This window comes from Manis pentadactyla, chromosome 19, assembly GCF_030020395.1.
Source record: "Manis pentadactyla isolate mManPen7 chromosome 19, mManPen7.hap1, whole genome shotgun sequence".
In the NCBI taxonomy this organism is placed as follows: domain Eukaryota; kingdom Metazoa; phylum Chordata; class Mammalia; order Pholidota; family Manidae; genus Manis; species Manis pentadactyla.
The window spans coordinates 14,079,897-14,106,942 of record NC_080037.1 but is presented as its reverse complement, the minus strand read 5'-3'; the positions used below and the strand labels follow the sequence as shown (position 1 = coordinate 14,106,942).

The 27,046-nt window shown below is 36.9% G+C and overlaps 1 protein-coding gene across 10 annotated transcripts in view; it reads left to right on the top strand.

The window, feature by feature from the left end:
- Positions 1-27,046, top strand: part of MARK1 (microtubule affinity regulating kinase 1) — a 140,387-nt gene that overhangs the window by 97,634 nt on the left and 15,707 nt on the right. For 5 of the 10 annotated variants that reach the window (XM_036932180.2, XM_036932200.2, XM_036932190.2 and 2 more), the window contains 6 exons: positions 1,464-1,700; positions 4,122-4,241; positions 14,803-14,902; positions 15,993-16,105; positions 18,661-18,814; positions 19,106-19,299. In XM_036932180.2, the coding sequence (XP_036788075.1) occupies positions 1,464-1,700; positions 4,122-4,241; positions 14,803-14,902; positions 15,993-16,105; positions 18,661-18,814; positions 19,106-19,299 (918 nt within the window). Of the gene's footprint in view, positions 1-1,463; positions 1,701-4,121; positions 4,242-5,077; positions 5,164-5,559; positions 5,848-9,233; positions 9,390-11,810; positions 12,022-14,802; positions 14,903-15,992; positions 16,106-18,660; positions 18,815-19,105; positions 19,300-27,046 lie in introns of those variants that run through there. The other 5 variants (XM_057495156.1, XM_057495158.1, XM_057495157.1 and 2 more) reach the window with 5 other exon arrangements.

The window sequence follows — 27,046 nt, the reverse complement described above, 5'->3', positions numbered from 1 at the left end:
GAGAACACTTCCACAGAGAAAGGGAAAGAAGAGGACTATTCCTCTGCCTGTATGTTTGACTCTCTATCTATAATCTTATATGAAAAGTATCTGCAAATCATATTCAACACGCTGTATTTTCCCTCCAGTCCTGTGGAGGGAATTGCCCATACACTTCTGGAAGGAGACCTTAGAACGTCCTCCAGCTTTCTGAGGTGGCCTTGGTGCTCTGGTATCCATCCAGACATCCTCCAGGAGACTGAGAAAAGTCCAGCTTGCTTAGAGATGGCTCAGAAGTTTACAATGACCAGGCCCTTACATCAGAACATCAAAATAACTTTGGCTTTGTCACGCAGCCCATCAATGTTATAATTTAAAATAACTCTCCCCGTTTATGTGCTTTTATAATATTTATGCCATAGATAACATCACATTATTGTCACATATTTTTGAGTGCTAGATCTGTCTCCATTTCCCAAAACAAAGCCTAAGCTAGCATACCCTAAAAAAAGAAAAAAGACCAGGGCAGGGGAGGGATGCGCTGTGTGATGGGCGGGGTGCCTGACTCTGACGACTGCTGAACCATCCAGGGATACAGAGAACTCTGATTTTCACTTCAGTCAACTTTTACTCCATTGGTAACTTGATAAAACATCTACAAAGTAACCTATAATTGTTAGTTTATCAGTTATAGAGTTTAAACCAAACATGTACAAAAATCCTTTATTGAATTGCTTGCATTTACAGAAGGCACATTAAAAATGTTTTCTTTGAGTGATTCTGATTTAGGAATCTAGAAAACCAGCACCTCAATATATGGGAGGAAATCACTGCTCTTTACCAAAATATGCCTTCAGAAGAAGAACTAGTTTTAGAATAGCAAAAGGAAGCTTAAAATGGACAAGGTCTAATGGAGGCTTTCTTGTATTGTTTTACAAAACCAACAGAACTTTGTTGAGGAAACATTCTATGAGAGAGGACAGAGTTGAATTCAGGAGCCACGGAACCCCTGGCTGGTTATTTTAGGTATATCATGAGCTTTGAATTAACCAATGATACTCTATTCAAATAGAGCCCTTTGGGGTAAACCTGTTGGTTATTTAAGCCCTAGATGGATTAGTGTTAGGCTGACTTACGTTCTTTACAATAGGTTATATTAAGGTACAGTTCCAGGATGTTTCTTACCTTGAAGAAAAAAATGGGTTTAAAATAATCTGTGGAAGAAAGTGGGTTTTAAATAACCTTTCTTAAACTGTTGCAGATATTCATATAAATGAGAGCTTTTCTTTTGTACTAAAATTCAGTCTTATTTAGATGTAATTCTGAATAGTTATGTATTGAAGTACCACGCCATGCTTCTAGATGTGATACTATATATAAAAATGAGAGTCAAGAAATATATGTTTAGGATCTGAAACAATTATAGTAAGTATTTTATTTTATACAGGCTTTTTACATTTTGCTTCTTATTGTATTCCTCTTAGGCAGAAAACCTTCTCCTTGATGCTGATATGAATATTAAAATTGCTGACTTTGGTTTTAGTAATGAATTTACGGTTGGGAACAAATTGGACACATTTTGTGGAAGTCCACCCTATGCTGCTCCCGAGCTTTTCCAAGGGAAGAAGTACGATGGGCCTGAGGTGGATGTGTGGAGTCTTGGCGTCATTCTCTACACACTAGTCAGTGGCTCGTTGCCTTTTGATGGCCAGAATTTAAAGGTATCGGATAAATTTGATAGTAATGTTTTATCCCCAAGCATGATAATTTCAAAAGCCATCTCTGAGTGCTTTTTTTTAAAATTTTGGTATCATTAATACACAATTACATGAGCAACATTGTGATTACCAGATTCCCCCCATTATCAAGTTCCCCCCACATACCCCATTACAGTCACTGTCCATCAGCATAGTAAGATGCTATAGAATCACTACTTGTCTTCTCTGTATATACTGCCTTTCCCGTGTCCCCTCCCAGCTACATTATGTGTGCTAATCATTATGCCCCTTATTCTCTTTCTCCCTCCTTTCTCACCCACCTCCCCCAGTCCCTTTCCCTTTGGCAACTGTTAGTCCATTCTTGGGTTCTGTGAGTCTGCTGCTGTTTTGTTCCTTCAGTTTTTGCTTTGTTCTTATGCCCCACAGATGAGTGAAATCATTTGGTACTTGTCTTTCTCCACCTGGCTTATTTCACTGAGCATAATACCCTCTAGCTCCATCCATATTGCTACAAATGGTAGGATTTGTTTTCTTCTTATGGCTGAATAATATTCCATTGTGTGTATGTACCACATCTTCTTTATCCATTCATCTACTGATGGACACTTAGGTTGCTTCCATTTCTTGGCCATTGTAAATAGTGCTGCGATAAACATAGGGGTGCATATGTCTTTTTCAAACTGGGCTCCTACATTCTTAGGGTAAATTCCTAGGAGTGGAATTCCTGGGTCAAATGGTATTTCTATTTTCAGTTTTTTGAGGAACCTCCATACTGCTTTTCACATGGTTGAACTAGTTTACAATCCCACCAGCAGTGTAGGAGGGTTCCCCTTTCTCTGCATGCTCACCAACATTTGTTGTTCCTATTCTTTTCCGCAATGGTTGAACTAATTTACAATCCCACCAGCAGTGTTGGAGGGTTCCCCTTTCTCTGCATCCTCACCAGCATTTGTTGTTCCTATTCTTTTCCACAATGGTTGAACTAGTTTACAATCCCACCAGCAATGTAGGAGGGTTCCCCTTTCTCCGCATCCTCACCAGCATTTGTTGTTCCTATTGTTTTCTGTGTTGGCCATCCTAACTGGTGTGAGGTGATATCTCATTTTAGTTTTAATTTGCATTTCCCTGATAATTAGCAATGTGGAGCATCTTTTCATGTGCCTGTTGGCCATCTGAATTTCTTCTTTGCAGAATTGTCTGTTCATATCTTCCACCCATTTTTTTAATAGGTTTATTTGCTTTTTGAGTATTGAGGCATATGAGTTCTTTATATATTTTGGATGTTAACCCCTTGACAGATATGTCAAATCTATTCTCACACACTGTAGGATGCCTTTTTGTTCTGCAGATAGTGTTCTTTTTCTGTACAGAAGCTTTTTTGCATGATGTAGTCCCATTTATTCATTTCTGATTTTGTTACCCTTCCCCGAGGAGATGTGTTCAGGAAAAAGTTGCTCATGTTTATAATCAAGAGATTTTTGCCTGTGTTTTCTTCTAAGAGTTTTATCCTTTCATGACTCACATTCAGGTCTTTATCCATTTTGAGTTTATTTTTGTGTATGGGATTAGGCAATAATCCAGTTTCATTCTCTTGTATGTAGCTGTCCAGTTTTTCCAACACCAGTTGTTGAAGAGGCTGTCATTTCCCCATTGTATATCCATGGCTCCTTTATCATATATTAATTGACCATATATGCTTGGGTTAATATCTGGACTCTCTATTCTGTTCCACTGGTCTATGGGTCTGTTCTTGTGCTAGTACCAAATTGTCTTGATCACTGTGGCTTTGTAGTAGAGCTTGAAGTCAGAGAGCATAATCCCCCAACTTTATTCTTCCTTCTCAGGATTGCTTTGGCTATTTGGGGTCTTTTGTGGTTCCATATGAATTTTAGAACTATTTGCTGTAGTTCATTGAAGAATGCTGTTGGTATTTTGATAGGGATTGCATTGAATCTGTAGATTGCTCTGGCAGGATGGCCATTTTGAGAATATTGATTCTTTCTATCCATGAGCATGGGATGTGTTTCTATTTATTGGTATCTTCTTTAATTTTTCTCATGAGTGTCTTATAGTTTTCAGAGGACAGTTCTTTCACTACCTTGGTTTGGTTTATTCCTAGGTATTTTATTCTTTTTGATGCAATTGTGAATGGAATTGTTTTCCTGCTTTCTCTTTCTGCTAGTTCATCGTTAGTGTATAGGAATGCAACAGATTTCTGTGTGTTAATTTTGTATTCTGAAACTTTGCTGAATTCAGATATTAGATTTAGTAGTTTAGAGTGGATTCTTTAGGGTTTTTTTATGTACAATATCATGTCATCTGCAAACAGGGACAGTTTAACTTCTTCCTTCCCAATCTGGATGCCTTTTATTTCTTCGTGTTGTCTGATTGCCATGGCTATCTGTGCTTTTTTATGCCTTAAAGGAACTGCGGGAGCGTGTCTTACGAGGAAAGTACCGTATTCCTTTCTATATGTCCACTGACTGTGAAAATCTGCTGAAGAAATTGTTAGTGCTGAACCCAATAAAGAGAGGCAGCTTGGAAGTAAGTAATTTTTTGTACTTCAAATGTAAAGTTTAACAAAAAATATTCCAGGAACCGAAGAGCATTTTAAATAATTTTTTCCCTGTTATTACTTTTTAGGAAAATTGCCAAATCATTTAATTTACCTTTTGTTTAGAGCTAGAGAAAGTGGCATGTTTCTCTCACTACTCAATAGTTGTGACGGTAGGTTTCTTTATAGACTGTTGTTCTTTATCATTCACTGAAGTATTAAAACAACATAAAAATAAGGATAAAATTGATCTTTAGTTGGAAAAGGCAGAAAACCTAGCCTCTGTTAGCAATTGCTTGATCCAATAGAGAAAACTTGTATTTAGTAAGTGAAAATATTTCAAGGATAAAAGAAGATAGTGAAAATTCTAGTCCAGTGAATACTTCGTGGCTTCATGTGAAATTAGTATCTGACATTAAAAAATTTAACGGAAACCTCTCAACGTCAGAAAATTTACAATTAAAGTAGAACATATTAGAAATGAGTATTTCATTTCCTAACCCACTGTTGTTGCCTACATACATTCCATGTGTGAGGTTACTTATAATACTTTTAGAAATGTAGTAAGTTTGTTAGAGGCAAACAGCATCAAAAGTTCATATAACCACAACGTTTAACCCCTTTTCCTTCTGCCATTGCAATTAGAACTTATTTCTTAAGTATTTTTTCCCTCTGTTTTTAAGAATGAAATTCTAGTCTATACTAAGATAATTTTAGAGATTCAGTATGTATTGCTCACTAGTACATTTTTGTCTTTGTTTATTTGCCTTAATAGATAGGGTAGAAAATTCAGAGCATTAACCTCATTTAAACTGTACTTTTTTAGCATAGCAATGGAACTTTCTGGCACGGACTCCATGCTGGTTAGGAAGCAGCCTTATAGTGAGCCATTCCTATGTACAGGGCTCTCAGGTTAGTTTGGGCTTTGTAATTTTATTTCCACAAATATTTTTCACTAAAAGATACAGTATACTTTGATGGAAGTTAAGGGATGGTGACTTCCACTGGGAAATTATTTTAAATGCTTTATAATTAATTACCAGATTTTTTTTTTTTTACTGAATTGTTTAAATGTGATTCCTACCTTCCTATAATTTTTGTGTTTTGGGGGGTAACAGGATATGTTAATTGTGTTTTAGAGAAGCCTACTTCCATATTACTACTTTTCTAAACTTACTTTCAACTATTATTCACAGAAAATTATGTGAAATAGCTAATATGTTAAAGTTGTCAGCTCTCTTATCAGTTCTAAAATTTTATTGCAACAGAATTCTCTTTAAATCCTGCTTTATGACCCACTTTTATTAGAGGAGCCTGGTTTACCTGAATGTCACAATAAAGAGTACAGAGTTGAGGCGTCAGCTCTTCTAGTGAGCAGAGCAAAAAGAACAGACAGACATTATTTTGGAGTAGATTTTGTGAACTCTATGGACAACTGATAAGATGTACTTAGTGTCTTAAAGGTGATTAATTTATAGTAGCCAAATATTTGTCTTTCATCCTTAGCATTAAAATGTGAAGGATTAAATTATTAAAATTCTCTGAGTTGAATTTAAAAGCCAAATTATTATTACTAAAACGTTTGATCATCAGAAGTTCAGCTTGATGTATTTGAATATAGTCTGGAACCTCTGGTTTCAGCTTATTAAAACTAAGCTTTTCAGCCATGGAACCATGTGTCTGTATTGAAAATATTGTAATATTGCAAGTATCACTATGCAGAAGCTTTAGAGTGTAAATAAAAATTTTTACACAGTAGTAATGTTCTCATGTCATGAGGAATTTATTTTTTTTTAACTTAAAAGTGTTTGGCATGTACTTTTGCTTTATCCGGAGAGGGAGCTCCTTCCTTGTTAATAGCAGTGTTATTGTTCTTGGATTATTTCCTGCTTGTTGCCAATTTGAGTTGTCTTCATTGTTTTTACCAAAAATAATGTGATGTATTTTTTCCTCTTTGGGATATATGCTTAGATAAATTCTTCAGAGTATAATTAGTAGGTCAGAGGGTATAAATAATCTGGTAGGTCTTATAATACATATGATCACCAAAAGGTTGTGTGTGCATCTGAAGGCACTGTTCTTCACAGCTTGATCCAGCATTAGGTACGATAACTTCTAGTATTTGATGCCCTTATGGTAGTAATATATTTTGTCATGCTTGCTTGAACTTGTTACTTATGTCATTAGAGATAATGCTCAATAGCTTTAATAACTAGACTATCTATGCTTCTTTATGTATAACCTCTATGTGTTTCTGAACTGCTTGTCTGAAGGTGTCTGGTTAATAAGGCTTACAGATTTGTATCAGCTTTGTACATTTTAATATGAATTATTTCCCTTGTTTAAAACAATGAAACTTTGTGTATTTCTCTTTTGGTGTTACTAGAGTATTATAAGTTACTGATTAGAATAAATGCTAGACTTTCTTTTCTATATAATTTGTTAACATTGAACTTTGACTTAGAGAATCTTATGTGGCTGCTTATTGTCTTACTAAACTTCTGGTTTAACTTACATACCTCCCTATTGATTTTCAATAATATGTGAACTTACATAGCTTCCTGTTGCTTCTCAACAATAATAAAGTATCAATATGATACTCTCTTAAATATACATGCTTTATTAAAATTCTTCTTAAAGCCTTATAAATTATGTCCCTGATTTTACACCCCATGAAAATAAAATTAATGGAATTAGTCTCACATTCTACTGCTTGACTATAGTTGTTTCTAGATCTAAATGGTTATATAATTTTTTCAGGCTATATACGTGAATGCTGTCAATGCTTGCTAACTTCATTAATGGGAGGGGTACTATCACACATGATTTTAAGAGGATTTGTGTTTTATGTTGTACACTAAGGGTTTTTTTTCCTATTTATTGGAATATTGGTGTGTCTTAATGTTTTTATTAGACAGAAATTGAAAAACTTTTCTGCTATCCCATCTATGTATATCTTCTTTCATTTTTCCAGTCCTGAGCCAGGATGGATTGTGCCGCCTTTCATGGTAATGCAAAATAGGAGCTTAAAGCAAAGCTTCTCCTTATTGTCCTTTCTCTTTCATCTTTGGTAATCCTCAAAGAGTATTTATTTTTACTCTGACACATTTTTCAGTTGCTAAGATAATCTTTAAAATCTTAGTTGTCCTTGCCCCATACAAGTGACAGTAAAACAAAAAATAATAATAATAACCTTTAAAAAAAAGATTTCTAAGTGCAGATCCAGAAGTATATGCTGTACATTTATAAAGGTTGAAGCCATCTAAGAAAAACTATTTCCATTTGGCCATCCTAAAGTCCATAATTTTTTAATGTGCACCTAAGTGTAGGGTATATATTTCTACTGTTAATTTTTTAAATTCTTTACAATTCATATGAGTCAATTATTTGCTAGAATTTCTCAGCAAGTAGTCATTTATGTTCTTTGGCAGTGATGGCTGGATTAGTCTTGTTGCTAGTCTCTCTTGGTAAGTTTAGGATCTTATTTGACTTCTTGTTTCTCATTTTGAGGTATCTGAAATCTGAAATGGATTAGTCTGTTCAGCTGGTTTATTTGTTGGCCTACTGATTTATACCCTGCCTGAAAGCACCCAGCTAGGGTTACATGAATGCTCTCCTGCCACCCAGCAACTCCATTTCCAGAGAATGTTTCTCCCTTGGCTGAAATGTTAACTGTGGTTCCAATGGGAGGCTTTTGTAGGAGGCATGAGATTCCCACAACTAAGGGCAGGTATTCCACGTCTTTTCTCAGACATCCATGCTCTGTTGCTTTCTATGCCTTATTCTTGGAAAAGACCTTTGGATTTAGAATTAATAGTTAATTTCCCCATATGATCCCTTATGCAGACATTCCTTCCCATACGTACCTTCCATTCCTTTCACCAAAGTTAACTTTTCCTTGGGTTTTTAATTTTGCTTTGAAATGCAACTATTTTAATGAGACAGACTTTGTGAAGTGAACTCTTGGCATCCCCCACTGACGAGAATAATAAGATAGGAAGCAAACCTGTGTCTTTCGCTGCTGTCGATTGTCTTTCCCTATCACTTTGACTTTCCCACTTGCCCTGGACCAGCCCCGCACCAGATGTGCCGTGTGAGGGCCAGCAGGGTCGGTGCTCCTGTGTGTCCTCAGATTATTCCTTTTGCCGTGCTGGTTTAAAAATGTTTCTTACCTTCCTTGTTAATAAAATACAGCGTTTCACCATTGTATTAAATCAAGTTTAAGTACATCATCTTTACCTCCCATGCTTTCATTGCATATATGACCTTTGTTCCGAGTCAAAGGAGAGACCTTCCTTATTATCCTCGCCTCACATCCCTCTGCCTTGACTTTTCCACCAAACCAAATACCACTCATATTTCAAGAGTCAGTTCAAAACCTACCTCCTTATGATTCCTTCCCTGAAAACTCAGGCCCACACTGCAAGTTACCCTTTTTGGTCCTAATTAATACTCACTGCTAATAACACAGTTTTGAATAGTTAATTCTACTGTGTATTGCAATATTTTCAGGTTTCATGAGTAATCTTATCTCCCAAATAAATGACAAGTCACCTAACGGTTTGGTCTACATATGTATTTTTCTTTGATGTAGATAGATGCTTAATGATTATGAAATTAACACCAAATAAATGCAGTTTCATTGAGAAACACCAGAAAATTTGGATTATCTTAATTTTGCTTTTAATTGCTTGTCTTCCAATTATTAAATCCAGTACTACTCCTATATTTCTTACTTAATACATGGATGTCCTATTCTGCCAGGAACCTGAGTTAAAATACTTGGAACCTTCGTGGCGTCTGTCCTTTCCCTCATTCCCAAAACAGGTTTGTCAACAAGTGGCAGAGATCATAGCTCCACAGCTCTTCTTTCTTCCATTTCCTCCTGTCCAGTTAGTCCTCCATTATCTATCTCCTGAGCATTTTAATAGCTTCCAAACTGTCTTGTTGCTAATCTCTTCTCTGTTTTTTATCTTACCCAGGGCTTCTGCAGCAGCCTTATTTTAAAACACTGCCCTGTTCCAAAGCAACAACAAGCATTTGTGCTGAGAAAGATAATGCAGGGCACAGTCTTTATCCTCAAGGACTTTAAATATAGTGGAAGAGATGGACCTATACACAACTAGATGTACTAAAAGGTAGAGTGTGATAACAGTAGCAATAGGATATAAACAGAGTTCCAAACAGGAGAACAGATGCGTAATGCAGAGAAGAGATGTTACTCAGTCTACAAGTATGTGTTGAGCATTTAAATGCTGAGTACATTTAGGGGCTGGATTACAATACTGAACAAATCAGACATGGGTCATTCTTTGGGTTTGTGGTCTGATAGTAGAGACAGATAATTAACAGGTAAACATGAAATATTTACATAATGGCAAGTTGGATTAAATTGTAGGCAGAGACCAGAGTACCATGGAAGACAGTAGCAGAAGGCACCCGATTTTGTGTGGACATTGTAAGAACAGAGGAAACTTTGGTGGAAAAATTAGGAGAAAACATTCCAGGCAAATATGCTTGTCTTCTAGCCCACTGAGAAAATAGAAACCAATAACCATGAAAGAGCTCTTCATTTCTAGCTACCATACCCTAATGTTACTGTCTGGACCCCACCCGTCTCCCCGCTTCCCCTGTCTCGGTGGAGAAGTGTCTTCTCTTGCCCAGGATTCACCCATCCCTCCCTGTGTTGGATTCATCCCCCAGGTGCCTTGCCAGCACCTCACTCCTTCAGCTGAGCGTGCTCTTCTGTGCCAGCCAGCTCTCCTCCCTGTGGACTCCTTCCCCTCAGCCTTTGTACGTGCTTAAGTAGCTCCAATTTAAAAAAAAAAAAAAAAAAAAGGCATACTTCAACCCTGCAGTTCCTTTTTAGCAGTCCTTATTGCTCCTCCCTCTTTGACTAGACTTAGAAAGTATTTCCACGTAGAGTCACTGATTTCTTGCCTGTCCCTTTACCTCCGTGCATCACCTTTGGGCTCCCCGCACCACCTCTCCACTGAAACTGCCCTCAGTAACATCACCTGTCTTCACTGCTAAATACAATAGATTACTTTTTTATTACCTTATTTGACAGGACATCACTACTTCCTCTGTTTACAACTTTTGCCTTGCCTTCCATATCACACTACACAGATTTTCCTCCTCCATTTACTTTTTTGGGTTATTTTTTTGGTAACTCATAAATGCTGGTATTCCTTGAGGCTCTGTCCTGGGCCTGAATTCTTATTCTGTTCATTATTCCTGGAGAATCCCACCCATTCTCACAACTTCTGTCATCATGTAATAGCTGACTGAATCTCTGTGCCTAGACCAGATTTCTTTTGAGCTTTAGAAAGAAGTATCAGAGTGCTCGCAGAACATACCTATTTAGACATCCCGTAGCACCCCAGACTCAGCTTATCAAAAACTGAGCTCCATCCTTCCCCATCCAGTCTCCTTTCTGAGCTTGGTCTCTCAAGAAACAACTTCAACATCTGCTGAGTTGTCTAAACCTAAGCTCTGGGCTTCCTCATTTCTCCGAGCCCCCCATATCTAATCATGAAGTTTTATTGAATTTTATCAGCGAAATATTGAAAATGCCTTCTTTTTCTATGGCCAGTGCCTACCTTTAATTCAGACTGGCATCCCTTTCTGCTGTATTCTAGCTGTAGCCTTTTAGTGGTTTTTCTGCCTCCAGCCTTGAACCCTGCTCCAATCTGCTCTCCACACACTAGCTGGGGAGACTTTTCTAAATCACACTCCTCAAAGATAAACCCCTTGCATGGTCGAAAGAAACCTTCATGCCTTGGTCCCTATGAATTTTCCTCCTGCCCTTGCTCTACAGCCCATCTTCCGCTGGCTCCGCAGTCATGCTGAGCTGGCGGTTCCCCAGCCGGGCCTGCCCTTGTCGTCCATGCGCTGCTGTGCAGCTGCCAGCTCCTCTGCCTGGGTTGCTCCTGTTCTTTTGCCTCCATTCTGATTCCTCATGGCATGATTAGCTCTTACTCTTCCAGAACCAAACTTTCACTTACTGAGGATTCTACTATGTATAAGTCTCATTCCATTAGGTATTATTGTCAAACTCTTAACATTGTAATCTTAAATTTGAGAACATCGCTAAGGACTCAGTTTTAGTTCATTTGAAAAACCAGAAGCATTTCTGTCTAGCTTATGTTTGTTGGTTTTTCTTCTTTGCTCAATCTCATTCATCATCATAATAACAAACATCCAAAGAGCTCCCATTAAAAAGGAATATGTTGATAAAAAGACAGGTTCCTTTGTTTGTACTGATAGGTGTGTGTAGAGGGGTGGAACTTGTTACAGATTCATTTTAAACTTGTTTAAAGACTAATTTTTTAAACACGAGCTGAGCTGCCACTTCTGTTATGTCTCCCTTGGGTACTGTATTTGGGTGGTCCAGCTATAGAAGTGAGTAAATGGGCTGGATTAGAGCTTGATAAGTGTGGGCGGACATTCATGCTGCATAGTTGTCCTTATGTAGTTTGGTATATGCTTTGAGGATTTTTATGTGTTCACCTTCCAATCTGGGAAGTTCTGCCAACAACAAAATTTTACTTCTGCAGATGCGGGTACCTGACTGTTGCCTAGGCTTCTCCACACACACTCTTTGAGAGCGTGAGAAGAGGAACAGGAAGGACCTTAACACTGGGTGGCATCATGTGGCAGGGATTTGCCACTCTGCTTTTTCCCTTTTTTTCCTCCAAATGTACACCCTTCCCTATTTTTTCCTCTTATTGATGAATAATCAATAAAGACTTTGTGGCAGCATTGTTATTATTTAAAAAATTTTTAATGGGCCTACTTACATTTAAAGTAGTTGGATAAGGCATGTAAATTACTATCGCTCAAAGTGGTTATATGAAACAAGTATGACTGCATAGCACTCCATTGTGTGTGTTTATATGTACAGATATATACACAACATCTTCTTTATCCATTTATTCATCTACTGATGGACATTTAGGTGGCTTCCAAGTCTTGGCTGTTGTAAGTAATGCTGCAGTAAACATGAGGGTGCAGATATCTCTTCAAGAAAGAATTTTGTTTTCTTTGAGTATATACCCAGAAGGGGGACAAAGAAGGAAAGAAATCCTGCCATTTGCAACAACATGGGTGGACCTTGAAGGCATTATGCTAAGTGAAATAAGTCAGACAGAGAAAGGCAAATGTCATATAATCTCACTGGAATCTAAAAATACCAAAATTAGAGAAACAGGGAATACATTGGTTGTTGCCAGAGGTGGGGGATGGGGGTGGATGAAATGGGTGAAGGTAGTCAAAAGGTGCCAACTTGCAGTTTTAAAATAAATTCTGGGGATGTAATACACAGCATGGTGACTGCAGTTAACTACACGTATATGTGAAAGTTGCTAAGAGAGTAGATCTTAAAAGTTTCCTCACCACAAGGAAAAAAATTTTAACTGTGAAATGATGGATGCGAACTATACAGTGTGGTGATGATTTCACAATATATACATACATCAAATCATTACATTGTACACCTTAAAGTAATACAGTGTTATGTGTCAATTATATCTTAATAAAATTTGGATTGGGGGGAAGAAAGTACTTATGTCTACATAACCATATTTTAAGCATACATGAATTATCTACGAATTTTCATTAAAATGTGTCATGTGACCAAGACCTTTGGGAACATCCTTCCATCCAGCACAGCAGTGTCTTAAAGATCCCCATTATTAGAGACCTGCTCTGGATTTCCTGTCTGCTAGTGAGTTAAATGAGGACAAGGTACACAGGCAGTCCAAGGAATTACCCTTAAAAAGATCTGATATGGAAAATCATTTTTCTCACTGAATAACTAATTATTTTCTAGTAGAATATTGGCAAATAAAGTTAAGAGATGGAGAATATACTTTGTAGGACCTGGAAATATAATATTAATATATCAGTGCCTTGACTATTCCTGGATGAAACTTAGAATTCTGTTGTAATAACATGTTTAAAATTTTTCCAAGTCAATACAGAATTATTCCCCACTAGTTTGCCTTTTCCTTTGTGTGGTGAAAAACACATAAATTTACCATCTTCACAATTTTAAGCAGCCACAGGCTTATGCACAGTGTTGTGTAGCAGCGCTCCAGCATCTTTTCATCTTGCATGACTGAACCTGTACCACTGCACAATTTGCCCCCTTCCTCTTGCCCCCTCCTCCCAGCCCATGGCCACCTCCGTTCTAATGACTGTTTCTGTGAGTGTGAATTACCTTAGATTTCTCATATAATGAGTATTTGTCCTTTTGTGACTGGCCTGTTTCACTCAGCAATGTCTTCACGGTTCATCTATGTTATCATATAGGACAGTATTTACTTCTTTTTTTTTTTTAAGGCTGCATATATTTTCTTTATCCACCCATCCATCCATCAGGCTGGTTGTTTCCGTATCTTGGCTAGAGTGGCTGATGCTGCAATCAACATGCATGTGCAAATGCCTTTTCAAGATCCTGTTTTCAGTTCTCCTGGATATGTACACAGAAGTGGAATTGCCAGATCCTGTAGTACTTCTATTTCTAATTTTTTGAGGACCCTCCATGCTGTTTACTGTAGCAGTGATACCATTTCAGTCACAGTAGCCCTGCACAAGGATTCTGATTTCTTCATATCCTCACCAATGCTTGTTATTTTTTTCAATAGTGTCTGTCTTAACAAATATGAAGTCGATACATTATCTCATTGTGGTTTTTATTTCTCTGATAGTCAGTGATGTTGAGCATCTTTTCATATGTTTGTTGGCTATTTCTATGTATTCTTTGGAAAAGTAACTATTTAAGTCCTTTGCCCATTTTCTAGTTGGGCAGTTTTTGTTGTTATTGAGTTGTAGGATTTCTTACATATTGGGATATTAGCTCCTGATCTGACATATGGTGAATATTTTCCCTATTCCATAGGATACCCCGATTAGTTTGCCTTTAAACCCTAGGACTGGCTGCTTGTTTCACAGACTTCACATAACTTAGATTCTGATAATTCATACCAAACCCTGTTTTCACTCTGATTCTTAGTAATTCCTGACTCTAGGTTAAATTGTGACAGCTCTCCCCTCCCGTATTGTCTGAGCTCAATTTACTGACCAACCCTAATTTCCCTTCCCTGTGATCTCTTCCTTCCTAATGCTTTAGCATGTGGTGATTTTAAAATACAGGTATATATTTGGCAGAAAACCAGGAAAAAATGATAATCTCTTCATTAATCTTAAATGTAAAAACGTGAATCAGAGATTAAAGTCAGGGTTATGTTAAAACTTTCAAATGTGAAAATACTGCTTTTAGAGGAACACAGGCAGCAGGTTATTTTGAGCTGACACGTTTGATGAGTGCATGGGCTCATAGTTAAAGCTGTCATAGATGTGTTTGTGTGTCCCAAAGCCCTATGCTCTTGTTGGCCTGCTAATCAAACTGGAAACAGTAATTTAATTTGAAAATGTCACATGATTCTTCTTGAGCAAACCAAAAAATTTCGCGTTTACTAAAATAGAGATAAAATAAGTGTTTGAATGTTCTGATTGGCCAACCATAATGTAGAGTTTATTTCCTAGCAAATAATGAAAGATCGGTGGATGAATGTTGGTCATGAGGAAGAAGAGCTAAAGCCATACAGTGAGCCTGACCCAGACTTTAATGATGCGAAAAGAATAGGTAAGATTTCAACTGTTTTGAGATGTACTCTCCCTAGGCTGTAAGTAAGAGCCATTTAGTGTACCAATATATTGTTTAAAAAATACAGATAGGAAGCAATTTTCAGTTGAAAAATACTTTCATCATCTTTTCTTTCCCTCAGTATACACTAAACATTCAAATTTCAAGTTCCTTAATTTGTTCTCATGCATATTATAATCTATCTCAATTGTTGGCAACAATGATAGGAAAATTAAAATAATTTAGATAAACCCCATTCTTTTCTTTCAGCAATCCCTAACAGGAGGAATGACTGATTTAAGTGTGAGCACTGATCAGACTGATAAGTACCAGAAAACATAGCATGTATTTTAACCAAAAATGAAGAGGCACTGAGCCAAAAGGATGAACCCTCTGGCTCACCCCGTCTGTCTCCCATGTGTCCGCAGGGCGCATCCTCCCGTCCCCAGCCAGCACTCTGCTGCCAGCCTGTTCTCTTCATTTTTCTCCATTACCAGAGCTATTGGAAACTCACAACTGAGTCATCTCAGCTGTGTTCCTGTCCGGCTTGAGGGCAGAGTACCAAGGGAGGATTGTTCTAGGGTGTTAGGAATCTGATCCCAACTATAACTATGGGTTTCAGGCCTTTCAAAGAAGAATCAACCTGCCTTTAGAGCAGAAGGCAGAAATTGTTAGATGAGAGAAACCATTCCATGAATATATGGAGCTGAGTGTTGTAGTAAGAGATAGAGAGAGAAAGGATTTTGTATGTATCGCAGGTAGACGTATGCTGAGCCTCTGGCTGGACAAGGGAACTCGGCTCAGGAATGTGCCAGGTGATGAGAAACGGAGAGGGCCCATGAACATATTCCCCATGGTGTGGATAATTTCTGCATGAAAAATTGTGAATCTGTGGTATCTGTGAATATATGGTATCTGTATGTTGATCCATTGAATTCAAATAATTCTTTTATAATTAACATTATACTTAAAAATTTTTAAACTTAGTTTTCATATCTAACATTGGCAAACTTGCCAATTTTTGTTGGTGCATTTGCTAAAATAAGCCCATTTTCAGAAAATTTGTGTGTTGTTTTTTTCTAATTTCTAGACATCATGGTCACCATGGGCTTTGCACGAGATGAGATAACTGACGCCTTAATAAACCAGAAATATGATGAGGTTATGGCTACTTACATTCTTCTAGGTAGAAAGCCACCTGAAGTAAGTTTTCCACCTTTTTAAATTCTTGAGTTAAGTGATAGCTAAGTGTGAGATACAACATTAGCAAATATATCCTATGTGGTATCAAAGATAATATAAAGACCCTACCATTCTTATGTATTAGAATTCAGAACTCAAGATGCTAAGTTATGAGCTGATCTCATTTCTTCCTATCAGGAGACCTTCTGTGAAAGAGCAGGCCTGGTGCCTTGCTTAGCTCTAAGAGGTGCCATTCACAGTTTGGGATGACACCTCCCAGAGTTATACATGCAAATACAACGGCCCTGCCTGCAGTACTCTGGCTAGTCTGGGTGTGCAGAAGAGACAGTGACTCAAACAAGAGCAAGTGACAGCATTTAAAGGAAAATGCATGTCTTAAATTCTTAAATGATTCATATATGCGAGAACCCAGAAAATGGTTGTTTGGTGATATTTTGCCTTGTAAAACGTCAAGTGACTTTGATACATTCAACTGGGAAATCTCCAAGCCAGAAGAGATATATAATGAAATAGATTCAGACAATAACTGTATACAAATGGTGATTAAACCATAACAGCAAGTGATTATTTGGGACAGCAGGTATACAGGCAAAATTCTGAGTCAGTTTATGAGAGTATTGACAGTTTGTTGAAAATCTGTAAGCGGCATTTTTTATAGAATGGGCTGAAATCATTTATAATTAGATAGTAACTATTAGTGAAGCAGTATGTCCAGCTGACATGTATTAAACCTACTCTGCAGCAGAAACTATGCTATGTATTGTGACTAAAAGAAGAGAAAGTCTCTGCTCTCAAGGCGCCCACAGTCTAGAGGGGAGATAAGCAGTCAACAGTGTGGTACATGCTCTGATTAGGGGGATGTACTAGATACCCTGGGACATACAAGAGGACAGGTACCTACAGTAGGCCAAGACATGTCAGAGGTAGAATTAAGAGTCCTTGGTAACCTTGGAAATGAGGGATAAGAGACCCTCAGGTTTCTAGCATAGGTGACTGGTTTTGTAAGATATATTGGCCACAATAGGAAAAAAGTGGATTTCAGGGGGAAGATGGGAAGTTTGTTCAATTTGGGGCAGTTGAATTTGAGATTCCAGTTGGATGGAGCTGTCCAGTAGACATCTGGCCAAAAAGATGTGGATCTGGAGGGAGCAATTTGAGTAACATTGATAGATTTGGGAGTCTTCAATCGAGGATTACATAGTAACATGCCAGGAACTGTTCTAAGGACTGTACATGTATTAATTCATCTAATCCTCTCAACAACACAAAGATAGTGGGTACTAATATTATAATGGAGTAGAGGAGTTTCAGTAGGGACACTACTAGCTGGAGAAGAGACCAAGGCAAGAGAATTTTATGTAGTGGGAAATAGTCCAAATAGTTATTTCTAAAGTCTTACACTGTTTCTACTTAGGTTTTAGATTTCACTCCTGAGATCCTTAATTTTCTATTTATTTAAATATAAAGGAAGCACTAATTTTACAAGCATACAACCCAGCCCATGCATAAATTAAAATGAACTTTGAATTGTATTGTATACAAACTAATGACCCTACTGGAAGAAGTAAGAGCCTGAACCCTGGAGCAGGGTTCCCTGGCACTGAATCCCTGCTCCAGCCCAGCCGCTAAGTATGCGGCTTAGGCAATTTACTCAATTTCCCTGTGCCTCAGTTTCCTGCTTTATAAAATCAGGATAATAATAGTACTAACCTCTTAGGGTCATTGAGAGGGTTAAATGAATTAGAACTTCTAAAGCCCTTAGAACGGTTCCTCACACATTACTGTGTGTTCTGTTAGCTATTAACTATCATCTTTTTTCATCACCAGTATTACTGTACTTTTTTTCATTAGTATCTTTATGTATGACTTTAGATTTCACATTGGGGTGCCAGTGGGTCAATCAGAAGTGTGCTGGCCACAAATGGCTTTTGTGTCACAGAGAGAGGGGTAGTGTATCGACCCCCCATTCTCCAGGCTTAGTGTAAGTAGATGCAGTTCCCTCATCAGAGCCAGTAAACTACATTCTGTTCTATAAATGTGGTAGAGAAAACAAAACAAAAATATGTGTGTGGCATCTTAATGAAAACTTACAGATTTCATCCTCAGTTTGAATCCCAGCTCTGCCTGGGTTTAAATCCCAAAGATGCCCCGCTTGATACTTCACCTCGGTTTTTCCATCTATTAAGTGCAGGGTCATAAAGCATAGGTTTATTGTGATGATTAAACAAAGTAACACATACAAACAGCTTAGCACAGCGCCTAGTACTTAGTAGCCATTCAAAAATTGGTAGCTATTATTTGGGGTTTTGACAAAATTAAATCTGCAAAGCCATTTGTACAATGTACCAGAACTTAACATGTACTCAGGGGAACACATTAGATCCAGGTCCCTCCTTCTTGTCTGCCAACTTGTAGTTCTGTATCCAAATTTTTGAAAAATGTTTCAGTTCTGAATACTTTTTAAGGCTTTGAAGAGACAAGAAACTCAAGAGTGCATATTGTTCACATAAACATTTTTTGTCTTAAAATCCTGGTGGTCTTTCTTCTTCTTACAGTTTGAAGGCGGTGAGTCATTATCCAGTGGAAACTTGTGTCAGAGGTCACGGCCCAGTAGTGACCTAAACAACAGCACTCTTCAGTCCCCTGCTCACCTGAAGGTCCAGCGAAGCATCTCGGCAAATCAGAAGCAGCGGCGTTTTAGTGACCATGGTGGGGGAAAAGTCAAATAAGTGAAAAAACAGACAGATTCTGCACACACTTGTATTACGCATTGTACATTCATATCTTTATGTGCTTGTGTCATCCCAGTTATCACCGATTTATATCGCTGAATGATTAAATAGAATTCCTCTTTCAGGGACTGACTGAATTTTTGCAATCAAATAGTTTTAGTTCAAAGTGTAAGGTACTCAAGTGAAGATATTTTTACTGCAGACTTTTTGTTCATGAGAAGAAAATATGTCCATTGTTTTTCAGCAGCTAATTTTTTTTTTTTAATAGCTGGTCCATCCATTCCCCCTGCCGTGTCATATACCAAAAGGCCTCAGGCTAACAGTGTGGAAAGTGAACAGAAAGAGGAATGGGACAAAGACATAGCTCGGAAACTTGGCAGCACAATGGTCGGATCAAAAACTGAGATGACTGCAAGCCCTCTTGTAGGGCCAGAAAGGAAAAAATCTTCAGCGATTCCAAGTGTGAGTCAATATTCTGGCACACTGAAATTTGTTGTAGTTATTTGCTGTCAGAATTTTTGTAGAGTCCTTGAAATCTCTTTTTTTAAAAAACATTTCAAAATTTTAAAGTGAATCATACATTTAAAGAACACACAAAGGAGGCCATTCTTCTCGTAAGTATAATTTTAGAACAAAAAATAGTCTCCCCTTTCCAATTCAAAATTACTTTCCCCTCTCAACTTCCTATATTGCTAGTGCTAATCATTTGGTGTGAATTCTTTCATAGATTTTCCTTTGTTGAGAAAAAGAAATTAACATGTATATGTACACACAGAATTGTTTTATTTTTTTCAAAGATGAGATCATATCTACTGTGTTTTAACTTTTCTCATATAAAATAAAATAATGGGGTCTTTCAGGACCTGTAGAAAACCTTGGTATGCTACAATCTTTTTAATAGCTGCACATTATTTCATCTGTATTAATAGATATGTCATATTTATTCAACTATTGTGTTCATGGGATGTTCAGTTTTCAATTTTCTAGAGTGTACATCCCTGTGCCTTTATGTTATTACTGTATTTCTGTTAAATACATTCTCAAAACTTTGGTTCTAGGTGAAACGCTTTATTTTATTTTTTTATTAAGGTATCATTGATATACAATCTTATGAAGGTTTCACATGAGCAACTTTGTGGTTACTACATTCACTCATATTATCAAGTCTCCCACACACATCCCATTGCAGTCACTGTCCGTCAGTGTAGTAAGGTGCTATTGAGTCACTAGTTGTCTTCCTGTGCAATACTGCCTTCCCCATGCCCTCCTTACATTATGTGTGCTAATCATAACACCCATTAATCCCCTTCTATCCATCCCAACCCCTTACCACACTCCCTTACCCTTTGGTAACTGCTAGTTCCTTCTTGGAGTCTGTGTCTGCTGCTGTTTTGTTCCTTCAGTTTTGCTTTGTTGTTATACTCCACAAATGTGTGAAATCATTTGGTATTTGTCTTTCTACTCCTGGCTTATTTCACTGAGCATAATACCCTAAAGCTCCATCCATGTTGTTGCAAATGGTAGGATTTGTTTTCTTCTTATGGCTGTATAATATTCCATGTGTATATGTACCACATCTTCTTTATCCAGTCATCTGTTGATGGACACTTAGGTTGCTTCCATTTCTTGGCTACTTTAAATAGTGCTTGATAAACAGGGATGAATATGTCTGGGATCCTGTTTTCTTCAGGTAAATTCCTAGGAGTGGATTTCCTGGGTAAAATGGTATTTCTATTTTTAGTTTTTTGAAGAACCTCTATATTGCTTTCCACAGTGGCTGAACTAATTTATATTCCCATCAACAGTGTAGGAGGTTCCCCTTTCTCCACATCCTCACCGGCATTTGTTGTTCCTTGTCTTTTGGATGTTGGCCATACTAACTGGTGTGAGGTGATATCTCACTGTGGTTTTAATTTGCATTTCCCTGATAATTAGTGATGTGGAGTATCTTTTCAATTGCCTGTTGGCCATCTGAATTTCTTCTTTGGAAAACTGTTCAGATCCTCTGCCTGTTTTTTAATCAGGTAATTTGCTTTTTGGGTGTTGAGGCTTGTGAGTTCTTTATATTTTTTGAACGTTAACCCCTTATCAGATATGTCATTTACAAATATATTCTCCCATACTGTAAGGTGCCTTTTTGTTCTACTGATGGTGTCCTTTGCTGTAGAGAAGCTGTTAGTATGATGTAGTCCCACTTGTTTATTTTTGCTTTTGTTTCCCTTGCCCGAGCAGATGTGTTCAGGAAAATTGCTCATGTTTATTTACATTAAAGAGATTTTTACCTATGTTTTCTTCTAAGAGTTTTATGGTTTCATGACTTAAAATCAGGTCTTTGATCCATTTTGAATTTACTTTTGTGTATGGAGTTAGACAATAATCCAGTTTCATTCTCTTACATGTAGCTGTCTGGTTTTTCCAACACCAGTTGTTGAAGAGGCTTTCATTTCCCCATTGTATAGCCATAGCTCCTTTATCATATATTAGTTGGCCATATATGTGTGGATTTATATCTGGGCTCTCTATTCTGTTCCATTTATCTATGGGTATGTTCTTGTGCCAGTACCAAATAGTTTTGATTACCATGGCTTTGTAGTAGAGCTTGAAATTGGGGAGTGTAATCCCCCAGCTTTATTCTTCCTTCTCAGGATTGCTTTGGCTATTCAGGGTCTTTTGTGGTTCCATATGAATTTTAGAACTACGTGTTCTAGTTTGTTGAAGAATGTTTTGATAGGGATTGCAATGAATCTGTAGATTGCTTTAGGCAGGATGGCCATTTTGATAATATTAATTCTTCCTATCCATGAGCATGGGATGTATTTCCATTTACTGGTGTCTTCTTTAATTTCTCTCATGAGTGTCTTGTAGCTTTCAGGGTATAGATCTTTCACCTCCTTGGTTAGGTTTATTCCTAGGTATTTTATTGTTTCTGATGCAATTGTGAATGGAATTGTTTTCCTGATTTCTCTTTCTGCTAGTTCATTGTTAGTATACAGGAATGCAACAGATTTCTGTGTACTAAATTTGTATCCTTCAACTTTGCTGAATTCAGTTATTAGTTCTAGTAGTTTTGGAGTGGATCCTTTAGGGTTTTGTATGTACAATATCATGTCATCTACAAAAGTGACAATTTAACTTTTTCCTAACCAACTGGATGCCTTTTATTTCTTTGTGTTGTCTGATTGCCATGTCTAGGACCTCCAATACTATGTTGAATAAAAGTGGGGAGAGTGGGCATCCTTGTTTTGTTCCTGATATTAGAGGAAAAGCTTTTAGCTTTTTTCTGTAAAGTATAATGTTGGCTGTGGGTTTGTAGTATATGGCCTTTATTATGTTGAGGTACTTGCCCTCTATACCCATTTTGTTGAGAGTTTTTATTATGAATGGATGTTGAATTTTGTCAAATGCTTTTTCGGCATCTATTGAGATGATCATGTGATTTTTGTCCTTCTTTTTGTGGATGTGGTGGATGATGTTGATAGATTTTTGAAAACTGTACCATCCTTGCCTCCCTGCAATAAATCCCACTTGATCATATGGATGATCTTTTTTATGTATTTTTGGTAGATTTATTTCATAGAATGAATTTGGAAGTATTCCCTCCTATTCTACTTTTTGGAAAACTTTAAGGAGGATGGGTATTAGATCTTCTCTAGATGTTTGATAAAATTCAGTGGTGAAGCCATCTGGTATGGGGGTTTTGTTCTTAGGTAGTTTTTTGATTACCAGTTCAATTTCATTGCTGGTAATTGGTCTGTTCAGATTTTCTGTTTCTTTCTGAGTCAGTCTTAGAAATTTGTATTTTTCTAGAAAGTTTTCCATTTCTTTTAGGTTTTCCACTTTGTTAGCATATAATTTTTCATAGTATTCTCTAGTAATTATTTGTATTTCTGTGGTATCTATAGTGATTGATCCTTTCTCATTTCTAATTCTGTTTATGTGCGTAGACTCTTTTTTTCTTGATAAGTCTGGATAGGGGTTTATCTACTTTGTTTATTTTATTGAAGACCTAGCTCCTGCTTTCATTGATTCTTTCTATTGTTTTATTCTTCTCAGTTTTATTTGTTTCTGCTCTAATCTTTATTATGTCCCTACTTCTACTGACTTTGGGCCTCATTTGTTCTTCTTTTTTTTAGTTTCATTAATTGTGAGTTTAGACTGTTCATTTGGGATTGTTCTTCTTTCCTGAGGTAGGCCTGTATTGCTATATACTTTCCTCTTATAACTGCCTTTGCTGCATCCACAGATTTTGTGGTGTTGAGTTATTGTTGTCATTTGTTTCTATATATTGCTTGATCTCTGTTTTTATTTGGTTATTGATCCATTACTTAGGAGCATGTTGTTAAGCCTCCATGTGTTTGTGGGGTTTTTTGTTTTCTTTGCACAATTTGTTTCTATTTTCATACCTTGTGGTCTGAGAAATTGGTTGGTACAATTTCAATCCTTCTGAATTCACTGCGGCTCTTTTTGTGGCCTGCTATGTGATCTATTCTGGAAAATGTTCCATGTGGACTTGAGAAGAATGTGTATCCTTTTGCTTTTGGGTGGAGAGTTCTGTAGATGTCTGTTAGGTCCAACTGTTCTAATGTGTTGGTCAATGCCTCTGTCTCCTTACTTATATTCTGTTCTTTGGAGTGAGTGGTTTGTTGAAAGCTCCTAGAAAGAATGCATTGCATTCTATTTCCTCCTTTAATTCTGTTAGTTATTTATTTCACATAAGTGGGTGCTCCTATATTGGGTGCATATATATTTATAATTGTTATATTCTCTTGTTGGACTGACCCCTTTATCATTATGTAATGTCCTTCTTTGTCTCTTGTTATTTTCTTTGTTTTGAAGTCAATTTTGTCTGATACAAGTATTGCAGCTCCTGCTTTTTTCTCCCTATTATTTGCATGAAATATCTTTTTCCATCCCTTCACTTTTAGTCTGTGTACATCTTAGGGTTTGAAGTGAGTCTTGTAAGTAGCATATAGATGGTGCTTGCTTTTTTTATTAATTCTGTAACTCTATGTCTTTTGATTGGTGCATTCAGTCCATTTACATTTAGGGTGATTATCAAGAGATATGTACTTATTGCCATTGCAGGCTTTAGATTCATGGTTACCAAAGGTTCAAGGGCAGCTTCTTTACTATCTAACAGTCTAACTTAACTCACTTATTACACTATTTCAAACACAATGTAAAGGTTCTTTTTTTTTTCTCCTTTTTCTTCCTCCTCCACCCTTTATATGTTAGGTGTCATATTGTGTATTCTTTGTGTATCCCTTTACTAACTTTGTGGGTAGCTGATTTAGTTTTGCATTTGCTTAGTAATTAATTGTTTTACTTCCTTTACTGTGGTTTTATTTTCTCTGGTGACATCTGTTTAGCCTTAGGAGCACTTCCATCTAGAGCAGTCCCTCCAAAATACACTCTAGAGACAGTTTGTGGGAGGTAAATTCCCTCAACTTTTGCTTATGTTTAATCCCTGCTTCAAATTTAAATGATAGTCTTGCCAGGTAGAGTATTCTTGGTTTGAGGCCCTTCTGTTTCATTGTCTTAAATATATCATGCCACTCCTTTCTGGCCTGTAAGGTTTCTGTTGAGAAGTCTGATGATAGCCTGATGGGTTTTCCTTTGTATGTGATCTTTTTTGTCTCTTTGGGCTGCTTTTAATACTCTGTCCTTGTCCTTGATTTTTGCCATTTTAATTATTATATGTCTTGTTGTTGTCTTCCTTGGGTCCCTGGTGTTGGGAAATCTGTGCACCTCCATGGCCTGAGAGACTATTTCCTTCCCCAGGTTGGGGACGTTTTCAGCAATTATTTCCTCAAAGAGACTTTCTTTCCTTTTTTCTCTCTTCTTCTTCTTCTGGTACCCCTATAATGTGAATATTCTTCTGTTTGGATTGGTTGCAGAGTTGTCAGTTTCTGTCTCTTTCTTGAAGTCCTCCTTGAGATCTTGAATACTATTTCTATAGCTCCATGAGCATGTTTATGTTTTTTTATTTTAAATCCTTACCAAGAAGATTGGTGATTTCAGTTTCATGGAGCCCTCTTTCTGGTGTTTGAGGAATTTTGGTTTGAACCAGTTTCTTTTGCCACTTCATATGGCTAATGAATAATATGGAATAATAACTTTGTGTAGGCAGCACCCTCTAGTGCACCTAGAGCACCAAATCTCATTGGCTATGCATGTGTCCTTGGAACAGGCACATTTAAATTTTTGGTAAACACTACCAGAGTAATTCTAATGGTTGGAATAATTTTGTCTCCACAAGTTCATCGGTAACTGGATATTACCAATCTAAATATTTTGCCCATCTAAGGGGCAAAAACAAACAAAAAAGATATCCTTTTGTTTTTAATTTACATTTCCCTGACTACAGATGACTTTAAAGGTGTGGCCTGCAAAGCCTAAAATGTTTGCTGCCTGGCTTTTTGCAGAAAAAGTTTGCTGACCCCAAAAGCCAAATGCACAGCTTTAATCTCCTTTCTTTGAGGTAATGTCCCAGGAGGAAGGAACTTGAGCATTTAGAATCCAGGCTCTGTCATATTATAAAATATTTATTGAACAAATAAACATTTTTATCAGTGATTCTATTACTTGTCTCTAAAATGGAGTGTAGTGGAAAATATCTAATCCGTTTAAATGACTTGGCATGGATTCTTACCTTCTGATGGAAAAAAGAAATAACACCCTTAATATGTATAGATAACTTGGTGGTTTAATAGTGCTTTTTATAAAATCAGAACCCTTTTTTTTAACCAATAGTTAAAGCTCTTGTGAGTATGATTCTATTGACAGTATTACTTATCATAGTCTAGTATATTGACTTAATGGTGATATTGACAGATGCTACTTAAAAATGGTCAGTTAATAGCTGTGGGGAGAATTCTGAGTTAAGTAGTTAAATAGATTAATGGTGGGCAAAATTTGTTGGTTTCCTGAATCATCTGTTTTATTTTTTATCACCCACAACTATTAAAGATTATAAATGAAAACTTAGGACTTTTTCTGCAATAATATTCAGGAAAAACAAATGTATTTTTCCCTTTAAGAAATCTTGCATGTAGAAGTTAATGGTAAACTCTCAGCTAGCCTAGAAAGTTGGAAACCAAATGTTGAGTTTTTGAAGATACAAATATGTTAAGCTAGTTTTTTAATCAAAAAGACAATAAAACTTGTAAATATGTTTTTCAGTATTATGACATGTAAACAATATAAAATATAAAATTTTATGTCTTCTAAGAAAAGTATTAACCAACCCTTTTTTCAAGTAAGGAAAAGGAAGTATTACTTCTTTCAGGGAGACTCCCAAAGATGAAGAATGCTATAATAATTATAAAATATTTTACATAAAAATTATGGTATAATTCTATAAAATACAATCGCTTTAGTATAAAATAAGCCCAAAGGAGTTGTGTATAGGATTTCTTTCTTGTGAAATGCAGAAAAATTTATATATCTACTAAAGAGAAGTTGCCAAGCTAGAAAAAGGTCTGTGAGGGTGTTTTTTACCTGGTCCCCAAGTTCTAAACTGAAAGAGCCTTACTAGCTTAGCAGTCACCAGAGCTTTGTAATTTGATCTAAGAAGGTCAATTCTAAAGGTTAATTTTGTAGACGAACTTATACCACATGGAATCAGTGAGACTCCATTTCTAGAAGTTAACTTCTGGGTAATCGTTACCTGAGTTTCCCCAGGGAAATAGAATGTGGGGGAAAAACTGTAGGCTGATGGTGCACCTGAGTCATCATCAAAGGGGTGAGGCAGGGAGGCAGCACGTGAGGATCAGGAACCCAGAAGATACAGTTTTAAAGAACAAATTGTTCTCCTCTCACTTTGAGAAGCAAAATAGTGATACTGAAAATAGCTGGAAACATTTGATGGGGAATTTGTTCACAAGTCTACTAAAACAGTGAAAGCATCCCAAGTGAGCATTCTTATATTGCTGCATTTGGTGTCTCTTGAGTGATGTTGCAGTCATTTAGTAATCTTCTTGTAGTTTTAATAATTTTCTGGGATTTTTTCCTTACTTTCTATTACTAATTTGTGGATCTTTTTCTCTAGATTTTTTAATCTCCAGTTTCTCTAGGCAATTAAACCTCCTCAGTAGACAGTAAGAACAAACAGGAAATATTAAAAAATGAGGGATTTATTGGTTAAAAGAAAAGATCGCATATGGGTATGGCTGTTTTAATGCTGACTGACATGGATAGATGCTAAGAC